This window comes from Pituophis catenifer, unplaced genomic scaffold (genome assembly GCF_029215685.1).
Source record: "Pituophis catenifer annectens isolate HBS135680 unplaced genomic scaffold, rPitCat1.0.hap2 SCAF_1, whole genome shotgun sequence".
Lineage (NCBI taxonomy): Eukaryota > Metazoa > Chordata > Lepidosauria > Squamata > Colubridae > Pituophis > Pituophis catenifer.
Genome location: NW_027256881.1, coordinates 58684145 through 58699759, shown reverse-complemented (window position 1 = coordinate 58699759; position 15615 = coordinate 58684145). Strand labels below are relative to the sequence as shown.

Genomic DNA, 15615 nt, shown 5'->3' with positions numbered 1-15615 from the left:
AAGTGGGGGAGGCATTTATAATGCAGAGCATTCATAGATTTTTCTGTTTCTTTGAATGTAGCTGGCATCTGAGCAATTAAAGGTGTCCAGACAAGTGTTATTACAAGATTCATGCAGAATGACACTGGTGACAAACTCTAAATAAAAAGCATCTTAACGTACAGGTCTGAATTATCCATACATAAACAGTTGTCACATACACATAAACAGTACCCACATACAATGGTCAAATATAGGAATATGCAAAGGCAAGCTGGTACATTTTGTAGCTGGATTCTTGACTCGAGATATTCCAATCTACCAGAGATGTTCCTTGCAATTGTTAAGGCTTAAGAGCATAAGTGATCAAAACCCAAAGCTCCTATGTTGGCATAGAAAAATGGCATGCTCCTCAGGAATCTTTAACTGAGAGAGATTGGAGCCTAGCTATTACAACTTGACCAGGTCCTTTTTAAAATTTCACTCTGCCCTGGGAATCTACCGTATTTTTCGGAATATAAGACGCACCTTTTTCCCCCCTAAAAGGGGGTGAAAATTTAGGTGCATCTTATACACCAGATGTAGCCCCGCCCACCCACTGGCCCCCACCCTTTGGCCTCTGCCTCGCAGCAGTTACCTCCTTGCAAGCAAACAGCAAGAAAAAACAGCTCCTTTCAGCTTCAGCACAGCCTAATTAGCACAAGTTGATTGGATCGGCCTCCCAACTCTCAGCTGATTTGCTCTCAGCTGTTTTGCGCAGGGCTCTGCTGCTTGCTGCAAAGAGGCAAATTGCTGGAGCAGATATTTTTTTCCTTGTGCTAATCAAGCTATGCTGAAAACAAAAATGAAAGTAAAGCAGGCTGTTTGCTGCAAAGAGGCAAAATTGCTCAGAGGCAGAGGGAGATTTCTTTTTCTTCTTTTCCTCACCAAAAAAGGCAGGTGCATCTTCTACTCCGAAAAATATGGTATTTCCCACAATTTTCTAGAGGAACTCTGTATAGTCTAGATATATTCTGCTTTGCTCCACTCTGCTAGAGAGGAAGAACATTCTTCTCACAAAATAAGCACATCTAATGAGTTCTTCATGTAAAAGTAAACCTACTGTGTTCCAAACTAGCCTGAGGCCCAGATCAGGCGTATGCATCTGCGTCCACTTGGCTAGGTCCAGAATGGGCTGTTTGAACATGAACATTTATCTTGCAACTGTAGGAATTGTATTTAAAGTGAAAAAAAGGCACAATAATGTCGTCGTAGTAAATGCTATTTTATCCAGTAAAGTAGCTCCTTTCCTTTGTGATAGAGGCGTATCTGTCAATATTGCCACAACCAATATTTCAGTAAGGTGGTCCTCGACTTACAACCTTTCATTTAATGATCGTTAAAAGTCACAACACTGAAAAACATGACATGACCGTTTTTCACACTTATGACCATTGTAGCATTCCCATGGTCACATGATCAAAATTTGTGTGCTTGGCAATTGGTTCATAAAGTTCTTTAGCCGGGAAGCAAGATGAGCAGCTGAATTGACATACTGTCAGGGTTCCAAGTAACACCCCAAACGAAAGAAGACTACGAGGCTTGAAGTTCCTCAAAGTTCCATTTTATTAGAGGTGTCATATTGGCACATCTGGGAAAACCCGAATCTGAAAGCTTCCAGGTTTTCTCACCCAGAGGAAAGTCCAAGTCCCTGCCTAGCATCCATGAGTCCATCACATGGCCCAATCAAAACACTGTCCCAACTGGAGATGCCTCCCAGTTCCAGCCCCCCAGGTGCAGGGCAAGATTTCCTTGACTCTCTGAGAAAAGAATGCTATTATGACTATATATCACCCATGCTCCATACAATCCCCCCTCTCAGTTTCCCACAATAGAAAATGTGGTAGGCATGAAGGCCCAATGCAAAAGATGGCTTCCAGGCCTGACACAACAATTCGTTTAGTGACCATTCGAAGTTATAATGGCACTGAAAAAAGTGACTTATGACCACTTTTCACACTTATGACCGTAGTAGTATCCCCAGTCACATGATTTACATTCATAAATGTAAGATGTAATTCCCTTTTGCAACCTTCTGATAAGGAAAGTCCATGGGGAAACCAGATTCACTTAACCATGTTACCAATTTAAGAACTGCAGTGATTCACTTAACAGATGCGGCAAGAAAAGTTGTAAAATGGGACAAAAGTCACTTAACAAATTTCTCACTTAACAACATGAATTTTGGGCTCAATTGTGGTCATACGTTGAGGACTACCTGTATTGCTTGTTTGCCTTTCTGACCGTAGTTAAAAAACAAGATCAAGAAACTAAAATAGTAAGCCTAATTCGATCAAGGACTTTGAGAAGTAGAAGGGCAATGTTACCCTCTCCTGGTTTGGAGAATGAAAGATTCTTGCTTTGGGGAGAAGTGAGCAAACAGAATTTGTTTCTATCTGTCAGCAGGCACTTTTCTCTTGTTGAGCAAGTTGCTGCTGACTGGGAAAATAACACTATTTTTCTGCAACTTTGCAAAGAAAATGAGAAGAACTTGATTCCCTGCACCCAAGCCAGAAACAACATATTTATCAGTGAGTCCCGCTGACCTTTAGAAAGTACCAAACTTATTCCAGAATATGATTCAAATGCTTAGTGGCAGGAGAAAACATTCATAGCAGGGCCTACATTGGCAAACAGAATGCTTCTATATTCTGCCACTGTTTTTGTTATCGCAGGATCTCCTTCGTTTTAAAAACTGAAATCACAAACTGCTGAGTCACAGCAGGAACTGAAGTGGTGCTAATCAAATTGGATTCTTAAAAAGAATGATTCCAATTGAAGTACATTGAATAAATACAGTTGATACTTGCAGACAAGTATTCTTCACAGTGCATGCCTGCAAGGCTGGTCCTGCTAAGAATCAGCATTAAACCAGCCCTTTTAGATTAATTCTTGTATGTGGCCAAATTTGGAAAATCTAGCAAAGTGAAGTCATGTTTGAACCATTTAGAATCAAAGTAGGTTAGTCTGTCTGAACTATGAAGGATCACTAGATCCAACAGAGAGTTAACTGTAAGTTAAATGTTTTATGGATCCCTTTGCTATGATGTAGAACTAGTCTGGATGTCTGGACTTCATTTATGATAGCCCCAACACATGTTCCCTAACTGGAAAGTGGGAACATGGAACCACCAGACTACAGGTCTAATATGGCCAATTGTCTGGTCCACTCATCCCACAAAGCCTCCAGTAACATATCTCTCTCAAAGAACCTGCCTTCCATTTTAGTTCCCCCTTCCCCATCACCTTGTATTTTCTGTTTGCTCTGCAATATCAAAATGGATGACTCTCGCAGAAACTGATCTTTCCAATGCTTAAGACACCCTCATCTTTATAAACTGTAGGAGATTGAAAAAGGAAAAAACAGTTGGACTGTATGGCCTAGGACACAGGAATGAACTAGGGGGAATAACCTCTCCATTGATTTCTGCATTGCCAATTTTCAAACAATCAAACCAATGGAGCACAAAGAAATCACAAGATGGAGCACACAGAAATCAAATTGAGTATATTATTGGTAGTAGGAGATGGAAGAATTCAAATACATGATCAAGGGTTGGTTGTACAATTTATTATGATCTGCTCACGTGCAAGTTCCAGATCAAACTAAAGCAGAAACACAAAGCCAAATAGTTCCACAATATGATGTCAACCCAGTACTCTTCAACTTCTTCATAAATGATCTAGACAAGGGATTAGAAGGGCAACTCATCAAATTTGCAGATGATACCAAACTGGGAGGGGGGAGGAATTGCCAACACTTTGAAGATAGACTCAAGATTCAGAAGGATGTTGACAGACTTGAGCATTGGGACCTATCCAGTAAGATGCAGTTCAGTTGTAAGAAAAGTAAGATCCTGCACTTAGACAGGAAAAACCAAATGCATAGGTACAAAATAGGTGATATTTGGCTCAACAGTAGTACGTGAGAGAGATCTAGATGACCTGGTGGACCACTATTTAAGTATGAACCAGCTATGTGCTGCAGTTGCCAAAAAAGCCAATGCACTCCTGGGCTGTATCAACAGAGGGATAACATCAAGTGATATTGCCACCTTATACTGCGCTAGTGAGCCCACACTTGGAATACTATGTTTAGTTCTGGTTACCATGATACAAAAATATGCTAATACCCTAGAGAGTGTGCAGAGAAGAGCAACAAAGATAATAAAAGGTCTTGAGGCTAAATTGTACGAAGAACGGTTGAAGGAGGTAAATATGTCTCTAACCTATCAAAGAAAAGGATTAGTGGGACATGTTAACTGTCTTCCAGTACTTGAAGGTCTGTCATAGAGAAGAGAGGATTGACTTATTCTCCAAAACTCCAGAGGGCAAGACAAAAAGTAAAGGGTGGAAATTTCTCAAGAGAAAATCCAGTAAGTAGTTTTCTGATGGTGAGAACAATTGATCAATGGAATAACTTGCCTCCTGGTTGTGAGTGTTCCATCACTGGAGATTTTCAAAAAGAGACTGGATAACCATTTGACCATTTGAGATGGTACAACGTCTCCTGTCCTGAGCAGGGGTTTGGACTAGGTTTCCAAATTCCCTTGCAGCCCTATGATTCTATCTTGAGCATATAGTGATGTTCCAGTGCCTGGAGGCTGTGCGGATCTGGATGGGGAGGAACAGGCTCAAGCTCAACCCTTCCAAGACTGAGTGGCTGTGGCTCCCGGCATCCCGATATAGTCAGTTGACTCCATCACTGACTATTGGGGGCGAGTCTTTGGCCCCCACAGAAAGGGCTCGCAATCTGGGAGTCCTCCTGGATATGCAGCTGTCCTTGGAGGAACATCTGACAGCTGTAACCAGGGGGACCTTTTGTCAGGTTCGCCTGATCCGCCAGTTGTGGCCCTTTCTTGATCGGGATTCCCTGTGCACAGTCACTCATGCCCTTGTCACCTCTCGCCTTGACTACTGCAACGCTCTCTACATGGGGCTCCCCTTGAAGAGCACCCGGAGGCTCCAACTGGTCCAGAATGCAGCAGCGCGGGTAGTGACGGGAGCAGCATGGCGCTCCCATGTAACACCGCTCCTGCGCGAGCTGCACTGGCTCCCAGTGGTCTTCCGGGTGTGCTTCAAGGTGCTGGTTATCACCTTTAAAGCGCTCCATGGCATCGGGCCTAGCTATCTTCGAGACCGCCTGCTGCTACCGACGATCTCCCATCGTCCCGTGCGCTCCCACAGAGAGGGCCTCCTCAGGATGCCATCAGCCAATCAATGTAGGCTGGTGACCCCCAGGGGGAGGGCCTTCTCTGTGGGGGCACCTACCCTCTGGAATCAGTTGCCCCAGAGATAAGGAGAATCCAAGACCTTAGTGCCTTCCGCCGTGCCCTTAAAACCCACTTTTTCCAGCAAGCCGGGCTGGCTTAAGAAGAAATTTTAAATGTTTTAATTGGTTTGTATTTTTAATTTTGGGCTAAATTTATATATATTTTAATTGTTTTTTAATATTTGTATTTTATGTTTTTTAATTCTGGCTGTACACCGCCCTGAGTCCTCAGGGAGAAGGGCGGTATATAAATTTAAAATAAATAAATAAATAAATAAATAAATAAATAAATAAATAAATAAATAAATAAATAAATATATATATATATATATATATATATATATATATATATATATATATATAGTTCCATTTTCAAGAAGAATATCAAGAATCAATTTGAAGTACTGAACTCAAATGATGGGGAACTGTGGATGGGGAACTCGAACGATGGGGAACTGTGGAATGAAATCAAAGTTGATCAATGAGAAGATATTGTAAAATACTAAGATACAGAAGAAAACAAGGTGGATACCAGCATAGATGGTAGAAATTGCCAAGAGAGAAGAGAAGCTAAAGCTAAGAAAGAATTTAGAAGATTGAAGAATTTCAGATTGCTGTTAAAAGAAACAACAATTAGTGTATGTCAATCCTTCATAGCACTACTTTACTGGAATTCTTTGTTGTAGGATAGCTTGAAAATCTGGCAGTTCCCTATTGCCCCTACTTACACCAAATCTAATTTAAAAAGAATAAATTTCTTTCTTGTCCTCCCCCTCCCACTTCACAGGGCTGAGGTGAAGTTTACTTAACTGGCCTTTCATTCCTTCTTCAAGGTTATCTCCAAAATCCTTTCCCCTTATCAAACTGAGCGGCTCTTCTCACATTCAAAGAAACAGACTCACTCTCCCCATCCTCGCTTGGTATGTCACCAGACAAGCCTTGCCATGGAGTTGGAAAGTCTTCCTTCCTGTATAATCTTTGGTGCTCTCAGAGCTTGGTTGTTTGCTTCCAAATGTTTCATTACCTGATTAGGTACCATAATCAGTGCTAGTAAATGTAGGGTTAAATTGTTTGGCTTCAGGTTTCTGGTAAAGTTATGAGCATGAAAGAACTTATCCATGTTTACATGACAGGGTATCTAGTCAACAATATATAAAATTGAAATGGGAGAAAAATTGTGCCAACTGATCTTACTAATAGTTTTGCATTCTTTTTAAGTAAATCTCTTTATGTAGATAAGCTTAGAATAGCCTTGTTTCCTTGATTCATTTTTTCCTCTAGATTTGCACTGGTTCTCAAAGCATTCTAAATAAGCAATCTTAACATTAAATATGAACCTATGTTTGTTCCTAGCTTAGATGCGATCCAATCTGCAATTATTCCTTCTACTTCAGGAAAACAGATGAAATTAGATGGTATTTTAACATCAACTCCTTGACTGAATAATAATAGTAATCCTCAATTTACAATTCATTTAGTGACTATTCAAAGTTACAATGACACTGAAAAGTGACCTACAACCAGTCCTTACAATCATTAAGCATCCCCGTTACATGATCAAAACTCGTCCATTGCTCTCTTTTGCTCCAGAATCCCCTGAAATTAATATGACATTTGGAAATTAATGCCAATTAAATGTCTCTTCCTGCTTCTCCTGTGAATACTGTATCTCTGTCTTTGCAATCTTCTCTTGCTAGTCCCTTATCAGCAAAGCAAAGCACCAATTGTTTTGTTTGGGTATCTGCATGGATACATGAAGAGCCAGACAGCAGCTGTAGTGGACAGCAGGCTTATCACAATCACTGTTCTGATTTAGTTTTCTTCAACTTAATTGTTTCAGGCTGTACAATTTTTGCATTATGCAGTTATTTAACCCCATTTTATTTTTTTGTTTCCTTAGCACCCATGTACAAATGTCAGCTGAAGATAACCCCACATGAGAAGAGTCCTGCAGAATCAGGCTAAGGATCTATCTCCACTCTGTACTGACTAACCAAAAATATTCAGGAAGCAGCTTATCATGTGGCATTTGAAATAAACTGCTGGGATTTCAGAGGGCATAAAACAGCCATTATATCTAACAGGCATTGATAGCAACTGGTCCCTTTTTTTTTAAAACCAACATCCAACTGCTTCAATATTAGAACACAGGCAGCTCCATAGTTTTTGAATTTTAAAAAAGTATATTCTAACCCATGAAAACTTATACAACTGAAAAGAATGAAATATTTTAAAAATACTAATATCTACTGTTAAGGTACTTCCAAGAATCATTCTATGTAAAGGACTAGGACGAAATACTTTTAAAAATCTCGCAAAATCTATAGAAATTTGCAAATCAGGTCTTACTTTTCTCAGACTAAACTGCACCCATTTTTTAAAAACACTGTATCATTTCTCTGCCCACCCCACACTAAATGTACTTGTAAATGTCATTTATTTGGCTGATCCGGTCTACAAAAATTTATGGGTTAGTATTTAAGACAAAAGAGCCTTGGTGGCGCAGCAGACTAAAGTGCTGTTAAGTAGCACCAGCTGCCTGCAATTACTGCAAGTTCAAATCTCATCAGGCTCAAGGTTGACTCAGCCTTCCATCCTTTCGAGGTAGGTAAAATGAGGACCCGGATTGTGGGGGCAATAAGCTGACTTTGTATAAAAAAGAACACCGCTGGGGGGTGGGGGGTGCGAGACCTACTAAGCAGGTATATTCAAAAGTATAAAGGCTATTGCTTAACGCATTGTAAGCCGCCTTGAGTCTCTGGAGAAGGGCGGCATATAAATCGAACCAATAAATAAATGTCACGGATCACTTTAATTCGTTATACAATTCAGGATATACATTTTCCCCCTTCTCTCTCTCTCTTCTGAGGGTCAGTATTGCAACCTTCAATACCACGAAGACAAACCCACTATTGGGCGTAAGCAGAATTGTCTGTTGTAGGAAATTTAACAGACGGGGAAGCCATCTCCCTTCCTCTCCCCCCGCCCCCCAAAAAAACCTTTATTTTTGCTTGTAATGCTGCGATCAAAAGCACAGAGCTGAGATTTCCGTATTTTCCATACTTGGGAAAAGCAGCGCAATTTTATGCATAAGAACCAAGGAATCGATCCAATCCATCCCGACGGTATTAGGAGTCAAAGGATTGACTCCCCACGATTTCAGCTTCCAACCACAACCTGTTGTGTGTGTGTGTGTTTTTTAAGGAATCGGTGGAAAAACTGGTAGTTAAAGCGTGTGGAAGGAAGGAAGGAGGGAGGGGGGGAGAGATGATGACGACTGAGAAGAGCAAGCCGCCGGTAAGGCAACCTCAACAGGAACTCCCGGGGTTTGCCGCCGCTTAGTCAGGGAATTCCATGTAGCAGGGGGAGGGGAACCTCTCAAGAGAAGCTCTTTACCGCACTCTTATTTCCGGGTTTCTAATCTCACGCATGCGCGGACTCCTCTCTCTCTCACCCTTGACCCAATCGCTTCAGGCCACCCCATCGCCAAGTAATAGTGTAGGGGTGTGTGTGTTATCCGATCGTTTCCCAAACTACAAATCTCGGGCTTATTCGCCGCGGAATGCTGTCCGTTTTAAACCCACCACCACCACCACTACCCAGCGGTCCTGCTTCTTTAAAGAAAAGCTCTGCTTCCGCGCTAGCCTTCCGCGCCGCCTCCGATCGCCTCCCCCTTTATTTTTCCGAGCGTTGGTACGCTCCACTTGAAGCCTAGCCTTGCGGGCGGACAAGACCACCCTTACTCGCCTGAGGGGGAGGAGCTGAGGGCATTGTTGGGTCAGGGGGCGCGCGCTAACCGCGGGGATGGCATGTGGTGGGCCCGTCACAACCCTCCGGTAGCCTCCGCCCGTAGCTCAGTGTCACCTCAAGCACCAAAGGGCGCGGCTGCCTCTTTTTCCGCCGCCGTCGTTTACTGCCGCCGCCGCCGCCGCCTCTTCTTCCCCCACCCACCTAGCCGTCTCCTTATAGTGGTAGCGTCCGACTCCCAGCTGACCGGCCTGGAATCCCGGCTTCGAGTCCTGGCCTGGATCCTCTTGCCTTGAGCTGCCCCTTCCCCTGCCCTGACCCTGAGCACCGGTGTCGCCGCCGCCGCCGCCGCCGCCGCCATGGGAGACGCCGGCAGCGAGCGCAGCAAAGCCCCCAGCTTGCCGCCCCGTTGCCCCTGCGGGTTCTGGGGGTAAGTAAAACGAGGAAAGGAAGAGTGGGGAGGGGGGGGTTGGGGAGGGGGGTGGGAAAGGAAGGGAGCTTGCAAAAAAGGCCCGTTCGGAGTTGGGCGTGGGGCGCTTCCCAGGCTTGGCCTTTCTCCGGACTCGGATAATGCGTGCTTCGGAGGGAATGACGGCCATGGTTTTTGCCCAAGCTCGGCTCTTCCTTGGCCTTACGAGACCCAATACTCTCCTTCTGATGTTGGGGGAAGGAGGGAGGGGGCTCCTTCCCAGACCTGCGCCTTGTGTGGGAGTTGCATGTAGAAGAGCTTTGGGGGTGGGAGGAGAGGGAAGTGGGGCTCGAAGGCCCAGCCAGCCTTGCCTGTGGTGGTGAGGAAGGGGCGTAGGGAGAAGAGGGGAGGGTGGGGGAAAAGAAAAAAGCCACTATTGTCTTTTGATCTTCTCCTATCCTCCTGCGTTTTTGTGGCACTTATAACCGAATCGGATTTTTATCCCTGTTTCCCCCCCCCACACACACACACTTCCTCTGCTTCCCTTATGATTGGCATGTGGTTTATTCTCGGCTATTGCAATATGTCAACTTTGTCTTCCTTCCCCAGGTGTGACAATCTTCTTCTAACCTCCTTCACTACCCTTCGTAGAAATGGACAGGACTTTCTCGAGAGAGAGAGAGGGAATATAGTTTTGAACTCTTTTGCTGCTATTTGGGTTTTTTTTTTTTTTACCCCCAAAACTCAAAAAAAAAAAGTTTTAATGGTTGGTTCAATTCTGAGTTTCTCAGCTGAATGCAGTAAGCACAAGAATGATGACACTGGCATAAAAAAAAAAGTTGTTCCTTTCTTTCTTGATTAAAGGACCCTCCCATTTAAAGAAGACCTTTTTTTGGACTATGTAAAATAAAAAGGGAATGCTAATATATACACACGCACTATGATGAAAATCCAGATTTCTATTTTTAACCCTTTTAAAAAAAACTGAACAGAACTGAATATAAATACTTGACAAAACTTTTAATAGCTCTCTTTAGGAGTTGCCCGTGAATCTTGGATAGCTAACTAATATGGTTGTCATAGCAATATGAATTATCGTTGAATGATTGTTCAAATAGTAAAAAGTTATGCATTTAATTTCATATATGAAATTAGATGGGCATTGAATACTCTGGTTTGTACATCATAAGCCAGAATTGTTAGCTGAAACTAGCTAAAAACAACTTGGAATTTTCTCTGGCTTGTTTAATGCTCTGTTTGTATTGGGTTTCTTAGAATATTTTTCTCATAATACAACAGAATCAGAACTACAACCTTAGGTTGGTTCTTTTTTTAGAAAAGCAACAAACTAGGATCACAGTTTGAAGAGATGCTAAATAAAATGTGCTAGTTTGCTTAGGTACTTCTACCAGCAGTTTCTGAACATGATAATATACTGAGTAATTATTTGAGTTACATAAATACAGGGAATTTTTAAACTTGTCTCTTCAAGATATGCTAACTACGCAGAAAATTTATTTCAGTCATTTAGTTAATGATACTTAATATAAGTTAGTATTAGAGAAGCCAACTAATACTGCTAACTGTACAAGTAGTTATTGTTTAGGTTTAAATAGAAACAGTGTTAATAGGCTTAACACTGGTTTTCTTTCAGCAATATCCTTCCTATTTGCATCCCTGTTACTGTGTTAAATATTTTCATTTTCATCTGAAACAGTGAATTTTCTAAATGTTGCATTCATTTCAGCATTAGTAACTCCAATCCAAATATAAAACAAGGGATAATTGTGCATTCTGACTGAGATGTTATGGTTACCATGTATTATCATAGGAAATTGAAGTGATAAGCTATCTTTTAAAGTCGGTGTTTTCACAATCAGCATGGAAACTTCAAAGAAAAGTAGTGTTTTTGGATTTGGTATATGTGTAAAGTTTGATTGCATTGTATTGATTGAATGTTTATGTTCCTGGATTAGGTTATTACTAGCATTGTTGAGCATTTATATTCTTGGGTTTGGAATTAATGATTAAAATCTTTTTGCTGGTAATAAGGAATTGTAAGAGGACAGACATTCACTAATTTGTGAAATTTATAAAACTTCAACAGGTTATGTTATAGAAGCCATATTTGATAGTGTTCTGAATATGTTTTCTGATTATAGTGTTGAGGGAATTATTAATTTGGCTTTCTTTCATAAACACAATTGTGTTGTGTACTGGTTTTTATAACAAATTCTTGATAAACTTTAAAATAGTTTTAGTATCTATACAACTGAATCTTCAATTCACGGCTTTTCCTTGAAGCCATCCTTTATTACCCATCCTTATTCGTTGTTTTAATTAACTTTATATTTGTGCTTCTTCCATTTTCAAATAATATCAATTTTGATGGCATATTAACTGAATGATTCTGGGATTTTCTATTGCCTATGTAATAGAATAAGCATTTATTCAGAAATCAGCCTAAGTGTGTATGTGAGAGGAAAATGGCTAGCACCTGGGTAGACATCTCCCTAGCCAGCAAGCAACCTGTGGTTGTAAAAGCTGAGTAGAGAGGCAGCTGGGGGTAGGGTGTGTGTGTTGATGTGAGATGGAAACTAAAACTAAAAAAAACTAAACAAACTAAAACAGTCTAAAGCAGCCTAAGGCAAATTTACTGTTACTGTTCTCCTGAGCTCATAAAGAGTAATAGTAAGTGGAAACAGGAGTTGTAGTAGACTAGGAGAAGAGTGGTATAGTAAACAGTAAGTACAAGCCTTTGAGTATTTGTGGGTGTGTTGCCTGGAGGCCAGGTAGGGTTGTGTTGGCTTTTTTTGGAGGTTTGGAGTCCACTAACCTGGGAATGCATATAAAAACTCATAACAGTATGCTTTATGTTTTCACAGTTATGTATTTATAGTAATGCATTCCAAGATTTCTGGTCAAATTACTAGTATGTTTTTGGGTTTTTAGTGGTTTAAATTTCATTTTAAATCAAGGAATCCAATAAAAGAGAATGCACTTCTGTTGGAATATACCATGCAGATAATCCTCGCTTTATGATCATTTATTTAGTGACTGTTAAAAGTTACAACAGGGCTGAGAACAATGACATGACTAATCTTCACATTTATGACCTTTGTAGCATTCCCACAGTCACATGATCAGAGCACATTTATGACTGTTGATGCATCCTTGGATCATATGATTGCCATTGCAACCTTCCCAGCTGGTTTCTGACAACAAAGTCAATGGGGAAGCTGACAGGGAAAATCTCAAATTGTAATCAGGTGATGTTTCACTCACCAACCTGACAAAAAAGGTAAAATTGGATGCCTAACTCAACAACTGCATCCCCTAACAATGAATTTTCTAGTCTTCATTGTGGTTGTAAATTAAATATCTGTATTTCAATAGAAGATAATAAACCAAGGAATATATGGTTCAGGTCGAACACTGAGACAAATCTTGAAAAAATACATTTTTAAAGTAATTGTAAAAATAACCAAAAGTGAGTTTTGTTTATCAGAAGTATCGCTCAAGACATTCTTGGGGATGGGAGACTTTACGGGAAAAGAGTAGGAGGAATTCCTAAATGGGGTTAGGCATTTCTAATCACTGTGATTTTCTCAGTCTTGAAGTAGGCTAGCTGACTTGTTTATATTTGTGTGTTCAGAGGACTTGAGACAGAAGACAAACTCCCTTGGCACCACTTACTGCAGGGTATATTTTTGTTTTTCAGCCAAGCCAAATGACTTAGATCCAGATACATAAATATGCTTTTCCTGTGATATATAACATAATTGCCAATATTTGAAGATTGGCAACTTTTCCAGGTTAAGATCTTATTTTCTAATCTCCATACGGGGAAAAATGCTGCTAAAAATAAATTATGCAAGCAGAATTTTAAAAGACATTCAAGGCAACTGGCGCGTATTCAGCTAAAAAAACCAAAGACCTGTTAAATTCTTTGCTGTCATAAGTCATTCTTTGTGTATTTGCATTTATACACAATTATGTTTGCCCAATGTTCTTTTCATCAACTTGATTGTTAGCAATAGATATTTTTCCTTATGTGGAAGAATTAAATCCATGATTATATGTATAGTGTATGTGTGTGTGCTTCTGTGTAATATATGCTTATATAAATGAATTAATAATATATATACATACACACACACACACACAGACACACAAACATATTTATATATTTATGTACATTTTACATACATCTATAAACCATAAATGTTGAATGAGACATATGTACACTTAACAAAGCTATCACAGCTGGTCCACAGGTTTTTGGCATTTATGTTTATAAATCTTTGGAGAGCTGGGAGAGTAATACAAGTCTTAATTTCTTTTTGTAATTTATTATTTTCATTAAAATTTGTGTATTTAACTATCAAAGATTTGATAATTTCCCATAAGGAAAGATTGTAGAATGGCCAAAAGTTATCAAGCATGGACAGATCAAAGGAAAACTTCACTAGGCCTAAATTGGAGCCTTTGCTGTGTTCATTGCTCTGAATATCTTTTCAGACACTTCATTTCTCTTAGCTCTTGGTAATCCAAGAAGTCACATGGAAGTGGACAGAAGGCTGGCTGGAGCAATCTCACCCAATCTTATGGTTATTTTTGTGTTCTATAGATCAACTAGACAAGAAACAGTACTAAACTGGCAAGTTTACTTCTTTTGCAGATATCTAGGGTTTCCATGATCTGTAATCTGACGTGAAAGTGATCTGACTATGTCAGGAAGATGTTAATACTCTCCATATTCAGATTATGTTTCAGCTGTTTCACAATAAGGGCCGGAACAAGTGCATGTCCAAAAATCAAATCAGCCTTTTGATAATTACATACAGTAGTACTTGGAAGTTCTAAGGGCAATATTAATATAATTTATGGTGATAATGTTAACTTCAGTTAACAAAATTCTAAGTCATAATAAAAGCTGGAAAAAGTGTTAATGTTATATTCACGAATCGAATAATAAACTACTGAAAAACTAGGGATAGAATTCATTAATCTATTCTTAATACTGTAAAAGCTCTGGGAATGACCTGCATTTTATTCCATTAAGTTGGATAGTAGTTTTGCAGGCCAAGTTGAACAAGACAAGCCTTTCTGTATGTACCAGCACTTTCAACCAATAGTAAAAGATACTTTATCTGATTCAGAATGCAACAACCCAGACAGTAAGGATTGTAGTTTCTTTTTTGTTCTCTCAACACTTCCACTATAGAAGCTGCACTTATTACCGGTACCACTTGGCTTCTCAATGCAATTCACGGTACTGGTTTTCTCTTCATTTTTTATCCTTATAGTTTAGGACCAGATTACCTGCAAAATTGCTTAAACCATGTGTAATCTGCCTGTTCAGTTTCCTGAGGCATACCTGGGCAAGGAAATGCTAGTATCAAGAAATCTAAAAGTGATCTTTCTCAGTAGCTACCCTATTCTTGTGGAATAGTTTTCCCCAAAATAAGTATATTCTGCCTTTAATACAAGAATCTCCCTCCTTGCCTTCTCTTAGGGACAAACGTAAGGACTCATTGGTCTTAGGGCATTGTTGGCGAATCTTTTCGGCACCGAATGCTGAAATGGGGGCACACGCGTGTGCCGGAAACCAGAAGAGCAGCCACCCGGTGCACATGTGTGCACCAGGAAGATGATCTTCCAGTTTCTGGTGCGCACTGGCCACTGGTCTTGTGATTTCTGGCGCACATGCGCGCATGCGAAGACCAGCTAGCTGGTGTGCATGCACACACTGGAAACTAGAAGACCAGGTGGCTGGTGTGCATGTGCACACCAGAAACCGGAAGATCATCTTCCTGGCACGCACATGTGCCCTGGGTGGCTGCTCTTCCAGTTTTCATTGCTCCCGCGCACGTGAAGACCAGCTGGCCAGCACAACGGAATCCAGAAGAGCAACAAGTGATGGCTTGTGTGCTCGGAGAGGTGGCTCTGCCTGCCACTTCCAGCACACGTGCCATGGGTTCGCCATCATGGTCTTAGGGGGTTTAGCCCCGAGTCTCTTGTACCTGCGCAACAACTCAGGGCTAATTCCCTGCTTGATTTACAGTTTAGTCACATTTAGAGGACCATGAATTTCTATACTTTGGGTTGGATATCATAAGATTATTTAAGAAATTAGCCCAATTTGTTTCAATATTATCAGTTCTAA

At 40.7% G+C, this 15615-nt stretch overlaps 1 protein-coding gene across 2 annotated transcripts in view; it reads left to right on the top strand.

Annotated features, from left to right (window-relative positions):
* The first annotated feature begins 9073 nt into the window (after positions 1–9073).
* Positions 9074–15615, top strand: part of ZFAND3 (zinc finger AN1-type containing 3) — a 110009-nt gene continuing 103467 nt past the window's right edge. For both annotated transcript variants that reach the window (XM_070932457.1, XM_070932455.1), the window contains exon 1: positions 9074–9467. In XM_070932457.1, coding sequence (XP_070788558.1) covers positions 9397–9467 — 71 coding nt within the window. In that variant the 5' untranslated portion in view covers positions 9074–9396. The remainder of the gene's footprint in view (positions 9468–15615) is intronic.